Source organism: Chiloscyllium plagiosum, chromosome 33, assembly GCF_004010195.1.
Source record: "Chiloscyllium plagiosum isolate BGI_BamShark_2017 chromosome 33, ASM401019v2, whole genome shotgun sequence".
Classification (NCBI taxonomy): Eukaryota; Metazoa; Chordata; class Chondrichthyes; order Orectolobiformes; family Hemiscylliidae; genus Chiloscyllium; species Chiloscyllium plagiosum.
The window spans coordinates 4,956,778-4,971,058 of record NC_057742.1 but is presented as its reverse complement, the minus strand read 5'-3'; the positions used below and the strand labels follow the sequence as shown (position 1 = coordinate 4,971,058).

At 40.6% G+C, this 14,281-nt stretch overlaps 1 protein-coding gene across 1 annotated transcript in view; it reads right to left on the bottom strand.

Annotated features, from left to right (window-relative positions):
* LOC122539626 (rho GTPase-activating protein 23-like) overlaps nt 1-2,046 on the bottom strand; it is a 266,170-nt gene extending 264,124 nt beyond the window's left edge. The window contains exon 1 of the mRNA XM_043674624.1: nt 1,693-2,046. Coding sequence (XP_043530559.1) covers nt 1,693-1,920 — 228 coding nt within the window. The 5' untranslated portion in view covers nt 1,921-2,046. The remainder of the gene's footprint in view (nt 1-1,692) is intronic.
* Nucleotides 2,047-14,281: the final 12,235 nt, after the last annotated feature.

Genomic DNA, 14,281 nt, shown 5'->3' with positions numbered 1-14,281 from the left:
TGTTGCCTGGTCTGGAGGGAAGGTCTTATGAGGAAAGGCTGAGCGACTTGGGTCTGTTCTCATTGGAAAGAAGGAGGCTAAGAGGCGATTTGATAGAGACATACAAGATGATCAGAAAATTAGATAAGGTAGACAGTGAAAGTCTTTTTCCTAGGATGATGACGTCAGCTTGTACGAGAGGGCATAATTACAAATTGAGGGGTGATAGATTTAAGACAGATGTCAGAGGCAGGTTCTTTACGCAGAGAGTAGTAAGGGTGTGGAATGCCCTACCTGCTAATGTAGTCAACTCAGCCACATTAGGGAGATTTAAACAATCTTTAGATAAGCACATGGATGATTTTTGATAGTGTAGGTGGACGAGCTGAGAATAGTTCACAGGTCGGCTCATCATCGAGGGCCGAGGGGCCTGTTCTGTGCTGTATTGTTCTATGTTCTATATACTGTTTTGTGTTGAGAAAAATAGTATAATAGCCATTCTCTTGGAACCATTGCAGCTGTCTTCATACTGATTTGCCACGATTAAATGGCTATTAATTAAAAGGGCACAACAGTGGTGTGGGCCCTAAATCAGCCAGCAGGTAGAAATACAACATGTTTCTTGCCTTATAGAAAGGTAATGAACCAGGGCTTCTTCATATAATCTGACAGATTCACCTTCACCTCATGCCAATGCAGAAATAATTCGGTCTTTTTTCAGAACTACTACTCTGCCATGGTGAGTTTTGAACTCTTATTCAATAGATTATAAATCCACTATAACCTGTTACACTATTTATCCAGAAAGAACTACAGAATAGACTTATTTCAGATATAAATGTTGAATAGAAGTACGTCCACTAACTAATGTTTCTCCAGTAGTAGATATTATGAAGGTTTCAAATCTCCTATTAATTGTTCAGGAATAGGAGTTATACTCATACCACCGACTCCACCCTACAGGTCTGGATTCTTGTCAATGATAGCAGAAGTAGTGGTGGTCAGCAGTGCGCATATAGAAGTATCCTGTGTATGAAACAGTTTCTGATTGTGAAAATATGAATGTCTTCACCACAACTGTTATTTTTTTCTGGATGACTTAGAGTTCTGCTTCAAATACTACCTTTACTCTAGAGTAAAAGATCTTTACCAACAACTGTTACATAAAGCAGTCTAAAGGATTCTATAGTGTAGTGGGATTTAACTTTCAAATATGCGGAGGCACCAGCACATATTTAAAAGGATCGTGCTATTACTGTTGTATGCATAGGTCACTGATTAACACTAATATTTATAAAGATTTTTTTCCAAAAAACTGGGCTTCTTTGGTCAGTCCATGTCACAAAAAAGATTTCTGCTTTTTAGCCCAGCAAGGCCTAAGTAGCTGATTCAAAGCTAGTTAAATAAATTTTAATCATTAGCATAAGAATTTTACAGAAATCTTCCATGAATGCATCATCTCAACACTCAGTTTAATGTGGCTATCAATAGCACAAAGAGCGATTATAGTGACAGGCCATAAAGGGGTCTTGTTAGGCAGACACTTGTAGTACATGTTTGCACAGACAAAGGACTGTCTGCACTTGCATTCTATTTAAGATTTCCTGAGGCAAAACCAGATCTAGGAAATTAAATGTGGCTGCATCCTCCTTTTCCTCTACATAGTACACTTTGATGCAATTACTTCATAGCTTTCAAACCAAAAAACCTTACCAGCAACTCCTCCTCCTTCCAAACAGGAAAGCTGTGCTTTCTTTTGACAGTTGAGATATCACTGTCTCTCTTCTTCCTGGAATTTACCTCAGAGGTTACATTCCTTAGTGCAGCTAACCAAATGCAGCGGGGCTCCGGAGAACTGCAGTCAATCCCCACTGATCTTTCCCAGTTCCAGTGCTGGTAGATCAAGCCTGGGTTGCAGGCAGATTTTCCAATATTGGACATAGTTTCACAGATAAATCTGCATCTGTTCCTTAGTTCACTTTAATCCAACTGAAAAAATAACTTTCAACCCATAGGCAAGTGATCTTTTCAGAAATGGTTATCAGAAGTTTGAGATTGGCTGTTTTTTTCAGATTTCCATCCGCAACAAAACAAACTACACAACATATATCACAATGAAATGTTCATCTGGTAATTAGAACAATGCAGGATCCAGCATGCTTTATTCTTCCTCATTCCTATCATTCATCAACAATGATCCTAAATATATTCCAAAGATGGTTAACAGTTATGCTACAGGCCATACTGCTGACTGCCAGGCTCAATCTGTTTAGCTAGAATGTCAGACATTCAAATGTAAACTGAAAACTCACTCAACAGTCCTGTACACTTCCCAGTACACTGCACACTGTGAACAAGCAGCTGTACTGGGTTGTTGGCCCCAACCACTGACCTCTGACCCCACTTGCTAGCTGACGCTCACAGTAAACTATTGGAAGTTACACATTGCTGAAAATTCTGTCACATGTCAGAGCATACTGAATAAACAAGCGGTCAAACAAATTTGTAACACTTACCCCTCCCGCCTTAATAAAAATTTTGTGGGTTCGGCTGTTGTCTTTTAGATAAACACATTATGTCACTCTCCTGTACATAAAGTTCCTTTTCAAGAGCTAAGATGAGCTAATTGGTGCACGAGCAGACCCAAATTGTGCCTCCAAAACATTTTTCATTAACAGTTAGTAATTGAAGTAACCCCTGTATTGCCTTAAAGGAACATTTGCATTATTTCACAAAATAGCTGCTCCTACAATTTCGCAGATAATGCACAAATTTAAATGTTAAGAACAGGCTTATATGTAAGATGTGTGTGTGATAGAAATAACTGACATATTAAAAAGTCTTATTCTTAACTATGCAGTTGCACTTATATTGCACCTTACTTACTACGCTGTGCTATAAAAGCAAAAGGTACATGGACAAAATAAATTAATTAATAAAGCATTCTTCATGTAAAGGATGTTGAGGACAAGGGCGAAGTATTGGGTGTTTAAAATGGTTTTAAAAGGAGATTTCTTAAATCAAAAGGGGAAATTGAGAAATACCCATCTCAGAAAGGAATTCTTCAGGGCTTGGTATACAAGCTAAATGAACCTTCAATAATTATGGAGTAGGGTAGATTACCTAATAGTATATTTTTAAAAGGGCATGATTGCAAGTGAATTTGCTGGAACGGTAATGTAACTTCGAAATAACTGGAGTAATGAGGTCACATAATTCTGTGCGATGAGAGTGAGTGTGATCTACAGAATTTTGAATGACTTATATTTTACAAAAGAGCTGGTCAGTTAGAACATGAGAACAACCAGGAATTGAGTTCCAGATATATAGAACTGCAACTTAGCTGAAGACCTAGAGGGAGAGGGTGGTGCAGTGGTTAACATCACGAGACTGGTAATTCAGAGGTGCAGATTAATCCTGGGTGGAAGTTCAAATCCTGTAATTGCCACTGGTGGAATTTAAATTAAGGATTCTGGAATTGAAAGCTCATCTCAGTAATGGCATAACTGCAGTTTGGGGGCTCTTGTGCCACAGTGGCAGTGTCCCCACCTGATACTGGAAGCAAGAGTTCAAAAGGTATGTAATTATATCCCTGAACAGGCTGATTAAAAATATTGCAATTGCAGAAGCTCTTGTGGTGCAGTGACAGTGTCCTGGGCCTTCTAATGCACAGCAAGGGACATTATCACTACGCCACAACAGTTTTCCCTATTTATCTGTAAGTTTTTAATAAATCTGTTCAGGTGTGTTAATGACATGTCGGTAGCATACGAAACATGAACCCAGGTCTTCTAGTTCTAAAGGTAGGGATGTCACCACTGTGCTTCAAGAGCTCTCCTGTTTATTTGTATGCTGATTATAAACAGGTGTAGGTATTTATTTCTGCCCATTTTCTCATTTAACTGCATGAATGAACTCCAAGGTTGGTACAGTTGCACAGATTATTGTATTCTCCCCAAGCAGCCATTTCCATGTGAAGTGTTTGCAGCTCATTTACCACGAAGAATGTCATGGTTGCATTCAATCCTGACTTCTTCAGGAAATTTCCAACAGAACTCTGACGGAGATCATTGCTCTCTTCTGTTAATGTATTCCTCACTACCCCAGAGCGCACACAAATGCGGCAAACAGCTCACTCCCTCACCTTGGGCAAAATGGCCCTGTTGATTCATTTAGTCATTGCTTGAACCAAATGTGCCATACCAATTTATAATATTTTATATCAAAAAGTGTTTTTCCCCCCAAAATGGACTCGCCATGAAATCACACTATACATTTCAGTTCCTACATTGAAATACCACAGATATTTAGCATGCAACTATTTCAGCAAAGATTTGATGTATGCTGATAATAAACAATCCACACTAGCTCACTAAAAGCAACAGACCGTTAATACTAAATTCACTGCAAGTCTAGCTGTGTGCACTAAGAATGTCAATGGCAGCAGTAAGTCATGAAGATTTTAAAACCAACTTTCTAGACAAATAAATGAAATACAGGTACAAGATCCTTTATCTGAACATCCAAAACCCGAAAATCTCCAAAATCCGAAGATTTTTAAAGTTTTTTTCTTATTAACAAGGTTGCTTGGAGAGCAAACAGTTAACCCAAGTTGACACCCACTCGATGTGTATCACTCAGATGCGACATGGGGTGGCGTGGCCAAGCATCGACAGGCCTGAGGTTTCTCTGTGAACGCCCCCAAGTCGACACCCACTCGATGTGTGTCACTCAGGTGCGACGTGGCGGGGCGTAGCCAAGCACGTTCTTAGTTAGAAGTCTACTTCTCCCGTAAGATTTTAAAAAATTTCACCATTAAACTTGTCACATTCTGAAAACCAAAAGTTCCAAATTCCGAAAAACAGCTGGACCCGAGCATTTCGGATAAAGGATTTTGTATCTGTAATAATTTCAATACCCAAACTGGAATTTAGTTTCTCAATGGTTAGATTAATCACCTTTTTAAAAATTATAATCTTCTAGATTAAAAATGAAATGAGCCAAAAAAGAAAAAAGGAACAAAATTATGTTGTTTGGAAGTTACTTCATAAGATAATCTTTCCGTAACATTCCAATGTTTCCAGGTGTGACATCACAGAATAGATTTTACTGGATTTTGCTCAGGATATGCCATGGCAGGCTTCAGCTTTTGAAGTTCAAAACAAGAAAAACCACATTGTTTCTGAGACACCATCTGTCTTGTGTGAGTAGACAAGGCCTTTCGTTTTTAGTTTTTATTTTCTCTAGACTATCAGTTTAATCCACAATTAGATCCAACTGCTCTACGCCAACATCTGTAGTGCAGTCTTAATCAATGAGCTGGAATCAAAACTTCCCAATCAGATCCAGAGTCAGCCAGGGCTGCCCATTCTCTCCTGCCTTTATGTATGTTGTGGAGAAAGTGAGGTCTGCAGATGCTGGAAATCAGAGCTGAAAATGTGTTGCTGGAAAAGCGCAGCAGGTCAGGCAGCATCCAGGGAACAGGAGAATCGACGTTTCGGGCATAAGCCCTTCTTCAGATTCCTGAAGAAGGGCTTATGCTCGAAACGTCAATTCTCTTGTTCTCTGGATGCGGCCTGACCTGCTGCGCTTTTCCAGCAACACATTTTCAGCTCTTTATGTATGTTGTATATAGCCTGTTGCTGTGTCCATCAGGAAGGATTCAAGCCTGAGAGGAGTGACTATTCCAGGCAGCAGAGGTGTGCAGGTCAAAGCCTCTCGACAAATCGATGACCTCACTGTTTTCTGCATGGATCCACCATTATTGCACAGACTTATAAGCATCTGTGACCAAGTTGAACAGGCCTCAGGAGCGAAGGTAAATCAAGGCAAGAGTAAGGCCATGTTCTTTGGGAAATGGGCCAATCAATCCTTTACTTCCTTCACAGTCAGCACAACTTACCTGGAGGTGCTACCTAATGGCCATCTTTGTGTGGCTGCATCAAGCTGTGTGTAGACCCTCAGTACACAAACACCAAGACTCATTACGTATTGAGGTAATACCTGTCCCCAGTGTCGTGAAGGATGGGTCTGACCTCATTGCAGATCAGAATAGTTGGACCATTTCATATCACCTGTCCTTCGCGGAGAAATTTGCAAAGAAAAACACCTTTGATGACAAGTTCATCAGAAACTGGTCAGCATGTAGTATTCTCATGACTTTGCAGGAAAAAAGAGATGGTACTTCCTGTTTGGTTGTTCCCTGAGCAGACTGTAAAAGCATTTGGAAGAATGCCTCATCACCAGAACTTTCCAACAAGCATCAAGACATCGCTTGGCTGGCGGTCAGAAGGGCACTACCTGTGAAATCCTTCATGTACGCCTGAACTGTCTACATCACCGCGTGTGGGTAGAGACTGTCACACATCTCTTTCTGAAATGTGCCTTTGCAAAGAAAGTCTGGAGCAACATGCAATGGATTTTGTCGAGGTTCACCCTAAGCAGCTCCACGATGCACACTCTATGCTCTACGATCTGTTCCCTGGCACACACACGAAGACCATCAAATTAGTGAAAGACACTCTTTCATGTTCTAACAACCTGCTGTACTTCCAGAGCAAGAAGTTGACCTCGACAGAGGGTTACAGACTAGCACATTCCAAGGTCCATGATGATGTGTTGAGTGACGCACTAAAGCTTGGGGCAGCTGCCACCAAGGTACAGTGGGGATAGACCACTGTCTAAGATCTTTCTGCCAAAGCATAACAGGCATCCTTTCAATTATCAGACACCCCCTGCTCGTGCATCAAATGCACGTAAATGTAGTCTTATACAAGTATGAAATGTCTTTGGCGTGTTTGCAAACTCCAATGTTTGTTTCTTCATGTGCTACTGTATCAAAACCAAACTGCTTTAGTGACTATATGAATATAAAGATATTTTATGAATAAAGTATATTTTTGAAATAAAAATTGGTCTAGTGCACTCAGGGAATAATTGGATCTGATTTATTGCATCGAGAAGCTAAAATTGATCTCACTTGTAAGCTTCTGAGTAGATCAAAAGAAAAAATGTAAATGCTATGCTGGAAATTTGAAGGAGTTAATAAGAAAAACAGAAAATGCCTAAAATATATATTAGGTTCATCAGCATCAGAGGAAGTTCAAGACACTTAATATTTTGAGTGAAACGTTAGGCTATAACACTGCAGAATCTCAGTTTACATGTGAAATATCAATTTACCTATTTACTTTTTAATGCTGATGGGCCACTCTGTATTTACAACATATTCCAAATTTATTTTCAGCTTCCTTGTACACTGTGATTTTCTTATCACTGTTTTAACTACATAAGGTTTTTGTCTTTACAGAGTCATAGAATTACACGGCACAGAAACAGAGTTCAACTCGTCCATGACAAGCAGGTTTCCCAACTAAACTAGCCCCATTTGCCTGAGTCTGGCCCATATCCCTATAAATCTTCCTTATTTATATACCCACTGGGATAGTGTGGGGGCTTATCCGGGATTGAGTTGCAACAGGGGCAACAAAAATTTGGCTGTAACGTTACTAAATAAAACTGTACTGCATTGAAGACTTTGCACTGGAAAGGCAAAGGATTTTATATAAGTGGCAGAGTTGTCCCTGACAGTCTTAAGGTAACTTTCAAAGACTAGGTTGATGGACTTAGAAATAACCTGGAGGTAACATTGCCTGATAAAGCTTGAAAGACTGATACTAGCATGGCATGTAGGTTTAGAGGAGATACAACAGGGATTAGCTATTCCAGGTAATGAAATATTGGAATTAAATGATATTCAGTTACAGTTGAAGCCGTTTAAGCATAAGTAAATTAAGCAACTGTAGATGGTGGAAAAAAAAAGTATTTGGATGGGTATATAAATAAGGAAGATAGTGTGATGGACATCAAGTTGATCAAAAAAACAAGTTGATTTTTAAAACTTATGCAGAATTTCCTAACTTACCTGACTGTAGACCCAAGTTGACAGAAATGCAGTCCAGCTATTTGTTATCAAGAATTACCATTTATTACAAATAAATAGACTGTAGTTATGCATAAACAATTGTGAACTATTGACATATAACTTTACCAGTTAAAATTCTAATCCCTTTTTAAATTTCCCACTGCATACATAGAGAGCAGGAACAGAAAAATAGATGGGTATTATACGTGGAGGAAAAGATTGGGAAAGCACTTCAGTGGTTCTTGTTCACAGGATTGGCTGAGATGACTCTTCTGATCAGAATGCTGTTGTCATTTTTCTCTCCCGGTACTTTGACTTGTTTGTAGGAGGCACAGAGTGACAGGTTCACACTTGAAAGGTCTCTGAATTTTTACATAAGATATCACAGCTTAAAGCAACTACCGAACAGAAAGTAAACTTTTTCTACGGGCTTCATGTAGTTTGCTGCAGAGAACAGCAGAGACAGCTCCTGAGCTTGCAGAGACCTGATGGGTTCTCTCGTCCACAGACGCAAGCTGTTCATCTACCTGGAAACTACTCACATTGTTGTTGACAGGCAGAAACTCTTTGTCATCAATAACTAATCATTCGTTCACAGACTAATCAGCTACTTGTTGTCAGCTGAATCTCCATATGTACAGATACTTCAGCTCCATATCAAATGCAAACCTTCTGCCATCACATGAACCAGGAGCTTTGAAAATGGAAGGGCAGCAAACTTGGTTTTTTAAAAACAATTCCTTTTTCCCCCATTTCAGTCTTCAATACTTTGTCTAATTAATTATGTAACGAGACTCTTTAGTGTCTGTCACATGGAACCATATGGCAGGTCGCATGGAAGTGCTCACAGCTGCCTGGACTTTATGACACTCGCTCTGCTGGCATCATATTTAAATCACACTGCTGTACACTGCAGGCAGGAAGTGCCCTTCACACTGGTTCTGCCAGAGAATCCCAATGAAAATAGCCAGAAAGGCAAGTTAGCTCCTTGGTTCCTTGACAAGGACCTTGATGTCCTGATGGATAAGATGGTGGACATGAAAGCAGTGCCCTTTTCTACAATTCAGCAAAGGAGGCCACACTGCGAGCCTCAGCAAGACCAGACCAAGATAGCAGCCCAGGTCAGTGCAATTCTCCAAGTGAAATTCAATATGCAGCAACACAGAAGGTCAATGATCTTCTTATTCCTCAAGGTTACTTCTGCACTCTGCTCATCACATTCACACAGCCACCACTCACTCTAAATCTGCCACTGCACACTCAATTCACCAGGAATCATGGACTACAATTAAGTATGTCATGTCCACTCAATGATTCATCCGTCAAATTGCTACATCATCTTGCCCTGTTTTTCCTACTCATTCCACCCTCCCCATCGACCTATCACAATTACCCCCCCACCTGCATCCACCAATCGCCTTCCCACCTACCTTCCCCCAGCTCCACCCTATCATCCCCTTTCACCTCCACATTCCTGAATGCCTGAAATGTCAACTCTCCTGCCTCTCACATGCTGACTGATCTGTGCCAGCACCACCCTTTGTTACTCTGATTCTCCAGCATCTGCAGTCCTCACTTTCTCCTAGATCCCTCTAAACCCTTCCTGTTCACATAACCACCCAGATCTCTTTTAAATGTCGTAATTGTACTAGCCTCCACCACTTCCTATGGCAGTTTATTCTCTCTGCATGAAAAAGTTGTCCCTCAGTCTCTCTTAAATCATTCCTCTCTCACCTTAAATCTACGCCCTCTAGTTTTGAACTCTATTACCCTGGGGAAAAGACCTTGACTATTCTCCCTGTCCATGCTCACGATTTTATAAGCTGAAAGTCATCCCTCCGCCTCCAATGTTCCACGGAAAATCGCCCCAGCCTATTCAGCCTCTCTCTATAGCTCAAACCCTCCAATCCTGGCAACATTCCTGTAATTTCTTTTCTGAATGCTTTCAAATTTAACAATATCTTTCCTATTGCAGGGAGACTAGAATTGAATGCACTATTCCAAACAGGGCCTAACCAATGTGCTGTATAGCCAAAACACTACCTCCCAACTCCGATACTCAATGCACTGATCAATAAAGACAAGCGTACAAATACCTTCTTCAGTAGCCTGTCTACCTGTGACTCCACTTTCAGGGAACTATGAATCTGCACTCCAAGGTCTCTTTGTTTGGCAACACTCCCAGGCTTCCCATTTTCCAGCCATTCTTTTACCTGCGAATATCCACCCCCAATCAACTTTTGAGAATTCTTGCCGAATATATCAAAATTGGCCTTCCTTTGATTTCGGACTTTAACTTTTTGATCAGATCTATCCTTTTCCACAACTATTTTAAAACTGGAAGAATTATGATCACTTCCCCCAAAGTGCTCCCCCATTGACACCTCAATCACTTCCCCTGTCTTACTTCCCAAGAGAAGGTCAAGTTTTGTTCCTTCTCTAGTAAGTGCATCCACATACTGAAGAAGAAAGTTTTTCTTGTACACGCTGAACAAGTTCTTCTCCATCCACTCCCTTCACACTATGGCAGCCTCAGTCTGTTTGAAAAGTTTAAAATCCCTACCATTAACTCCGTACTATTCTTACAAATAACTGGGCTTGCCTTACAAATATTTATGTATCTGCTACGTACAGAGGAACCTCGATTATCCGGCATTCAATTATCTGAATTTCAGATTATCCGTAAAGATTGCAAGGTCCCGATGCTTGGCTAAACAACATTATCCAGCATTCAATTACCCAAACGAAATACTCCCCACTCATATCCCTCAGATAATTGAGGTTCCTCTTGTAAATTACTAGCATATTCTGTGGATGTGCCATCGATGTAGCACAGTGCAATACACCAACATGTCCACTTCCTTATCTGTTCAGTATTCCATAATAAGTTGCCGCCTCCTCCATGTGCTAGAAAGCAACTCAGTTCACAGAGGCTGGCAGCCTCCAAGTAAGGGTAAAGTGAATGAGCATGATGAAATGAAGATAAGTGTCATAAGATAATTCCTTTGTCGAACAGTGCATGTCCCTTGAATTTACTTTTTGTCCTGATAAATTACATTGTTCTTTGAAAGTTGCATCATAGGGAGACAGGGTGATTAAGGCAGCATTTAGCACACTTGCCTTCATTACTCAGACCATTGAGTATAGGAGTTGGGAAGTCATGTTGAGGTTGTACAGGATGTTATGAGGCCACTTTTGGAGTATAGTTCTGGTCACCCTCCCCAGAGGGAGGATATTATTAAATTAGTGTGTGTTCGGAAAATATTAGCATTTTGCCAAGACTGGAGAGTTTGAGTTATAAGGATAGGCTGGGACTTCTTTCACTGGAGAATAGGAGGTTGAGGGGTGACCTTAGAGGTTTCTAAAATCCTGAGGGACATGGATAAGGAGAATAGCAAAGGTCTTGTTCCCTCAAGACTGATTACTACACTCAATGATCTCTGACTAAGTGCCGTTCTCTGCAACTGGATCCTAGGTTTCCTGACCCACAGGTCACAATCAGTGAAGGTCGCGGACAATATTTCATCTCACTAACACTCAACACTGGACCGACCCCCACCCCCACAGGGGTGCGTACTCAATGCCCTACTGTACTCATTGTATACCCATGACTGCGTCGCCAAATACCAGACTAATCCCATTTACAAGTTCACTGAGGACACCACATTAGTCAGTCGAATCTCACATGATGACGAAACAGACCACAGACAGAAGGTGGAAGACCTGGAAGAATGGTGCACTGAGAACAACCTAGCTCTCAATGCCAGCAAAACAAAGGAACTCATTATTGCTTTTCAGCGGGATGTTACTCATGCCACCCTACACATTAACAGCACAGAGGTAGAACAAGTGGAAAGTGTCGATTTCCTGGGAGTGGTCATCCACAACCAGCTTTCTTGGATTCTTCACGTGAACGGACTGGTTACAAAGGCCCAACAATGTCTCTTCTTCCTCAGGCAGCTGAGGAAATTTGGCATGAGAGTGACTACCCTTGCCAACTTTTATAGGTGCACCATCGAGAGCGTTCTGCCTGGATGTATCACTACCTGGTATGGCAACTGTACCAATCAAGACTGAAGACGGTTACAGAGAGTGGTGAACTCGGCCTGGACAATCACAAAGGTCAACCACCCATCTATAGAATCCATCTATCAGGCCCGCTGTCAAGGAAAGGCCGCCAGCATTCTCAAAGATCCATCCCACCTTGGAAATGTTTTTCAACAACCTCTACCATCGGGGAGAAGGTACAGAAGCCTGAACACATGCACCAGTCGGTTTCACAACCGTTTCTACCCTACTGTTGTTAGAATACTGAATGGACTCAAAATCTTAACATTCGCCTGTACCTGTGTTTTTGTTTTTGACATAATTAAGAAGCATAGATGGTAAACAATGTGATCTGCCTGTATTGCTCACAAGACAAAGCTTTTCACTATGCCTCAGTACATATGACAATAAATTCAATTCAATTCAATTAGGGGCTACATTTTTAAGGTGAGAGGAGAAAGATTTACAAGTGACTAGTGGAGCTACTTTTTCACACAGGGTAGTTCGTGTGTGAAATGAACTGTCAGAGAAAGTGGTAGATGCAGGTACAGTTACAAAATATAAAAGACATTTGGATTGGTACATGAATAGGAAAGATTTAGAGGGATACGGACCAAAAGCAGACAGGTGGAACCAGTTTAGTTTGAAAAACTTGGTCGACATAAACAAGTTAGACCGAATGGTCTGTCTGCATACTGTATTACTCGATGACTCTACAATGTGTAAAAATAAAAGATGAATGTGTTTTACACAATCTTTAAAGTGCACACAATTCATTAATTTATAAACAAATAAGTTAAAGCTCAATCAAGGGAGACACTAAAGAATGTTATTGTTGTAAAGAAAACAGATGTGCTAAGAATTGCAGTTGAACTTTCATATATATATACACACACTAATGTAGCCTTGTGTACATTTTAGCAGGAAATGTATATATAATAAATATGAATCCATTAGTAATTATGAAAGGAGGCAGAGGACTGTGTCTCTTGACCATTCACTGAAAGTCAGCAGTCAATTTAGAGTTATTATTAAAATTATTGCAGATAAATGTTAGAAATATTTACCCTTAACTCACTGGCAGGAGTGCAAGTAAAAAATAATAAAATGCAATAGTCTGTGGGGAGACAGCGATACTATCACTGGACTGACAATCTGGAGATAAAAACAAAGTGCTGGAGAAACTCAGCAGGTGTGGCACCATCTGTTTAAAAAAAAGTAATTCAGAGTGCGACACTAATGATATGGGTAATTGGGCAGAAAGTAACATTTGAATAAAATAAATCTGAAATTAAAAACTAACTGTGTCCAATCTCAAGAAAAGAGACTCACTAAAAGCAGCAACATGATGATATTTAGAAGAGGAATTTGATCCAAGAGTCTTCTGCATTGACTCCAAACTTCACAACCATGCTCACTTCTGGCTGATGAATCAATTCTCCTCCATGTTGAACAAGTCTTTGAGGATACAGGAAGGGTAACAAAGGTACAAAACGTATTGTGTGTGAGAAGTGTGAATGCCCAAAGAATGGCTCAATAGCATAATTACTCACAAAGGTGGCATGGGCTAGGCCAATGGCAGCTAGCAAGGAAACCAAAAACAAGGTGAAAACATACATGACTTCATCCTCATCAATCTACCTAGGAAGAGGCCAGCACAGAAGTACAAAGATACAAGGCTGAAGTATATACATTTAACTTCAGCCAGATATGAGTGGAAAAATCCATCTCAGCTTCCTCCTTGGATCATGGCATCGCAGATCCTAGACTTTAACCAACTCAATCAGTTCCACGTGATAGCAAGAAATGGCTGAAGACAACAGACACTGCAAAGGCTATGAGCCCTGATAACATTGCAGCAATAGTACTGAAGACTTGTGTTCCAGAACTAATCATGGGCATAGCCAAGTTGTTCCTGTATAGTGATAACACTGACACTTAGCCAAAAATTGCTCGAGTATATCCTTTACACAAAAAGCAGGACAAATCTAACCTGGCTCATTATCAAACTCAGTCTACCTTTATTCTGAGTAAAAACAATGGAATGGGTCATTGAAAGCTATCAAACAGCACCTGCATGAGAATAACACACCTTGATGCTTAGTTTGGCTACTGAATGGTGGAGCAGGCTCAAGAAGCTGAATAAGGTAAAAACAATGACTGCAGATGCTGGAAACCAGATTCTGGATCAGTGGTGCTGGAAGAGCACAGCAATTCAGGCAGCATCCGAGGACAGGCAAAATCGACGTTTCGGGCAAAAGCCCTTCATCAGGAATAAAGGCAGAGAGCCTGAAGCGTGGAGAGATAAGCTAGAGGAGGGTGGGGGTGGGG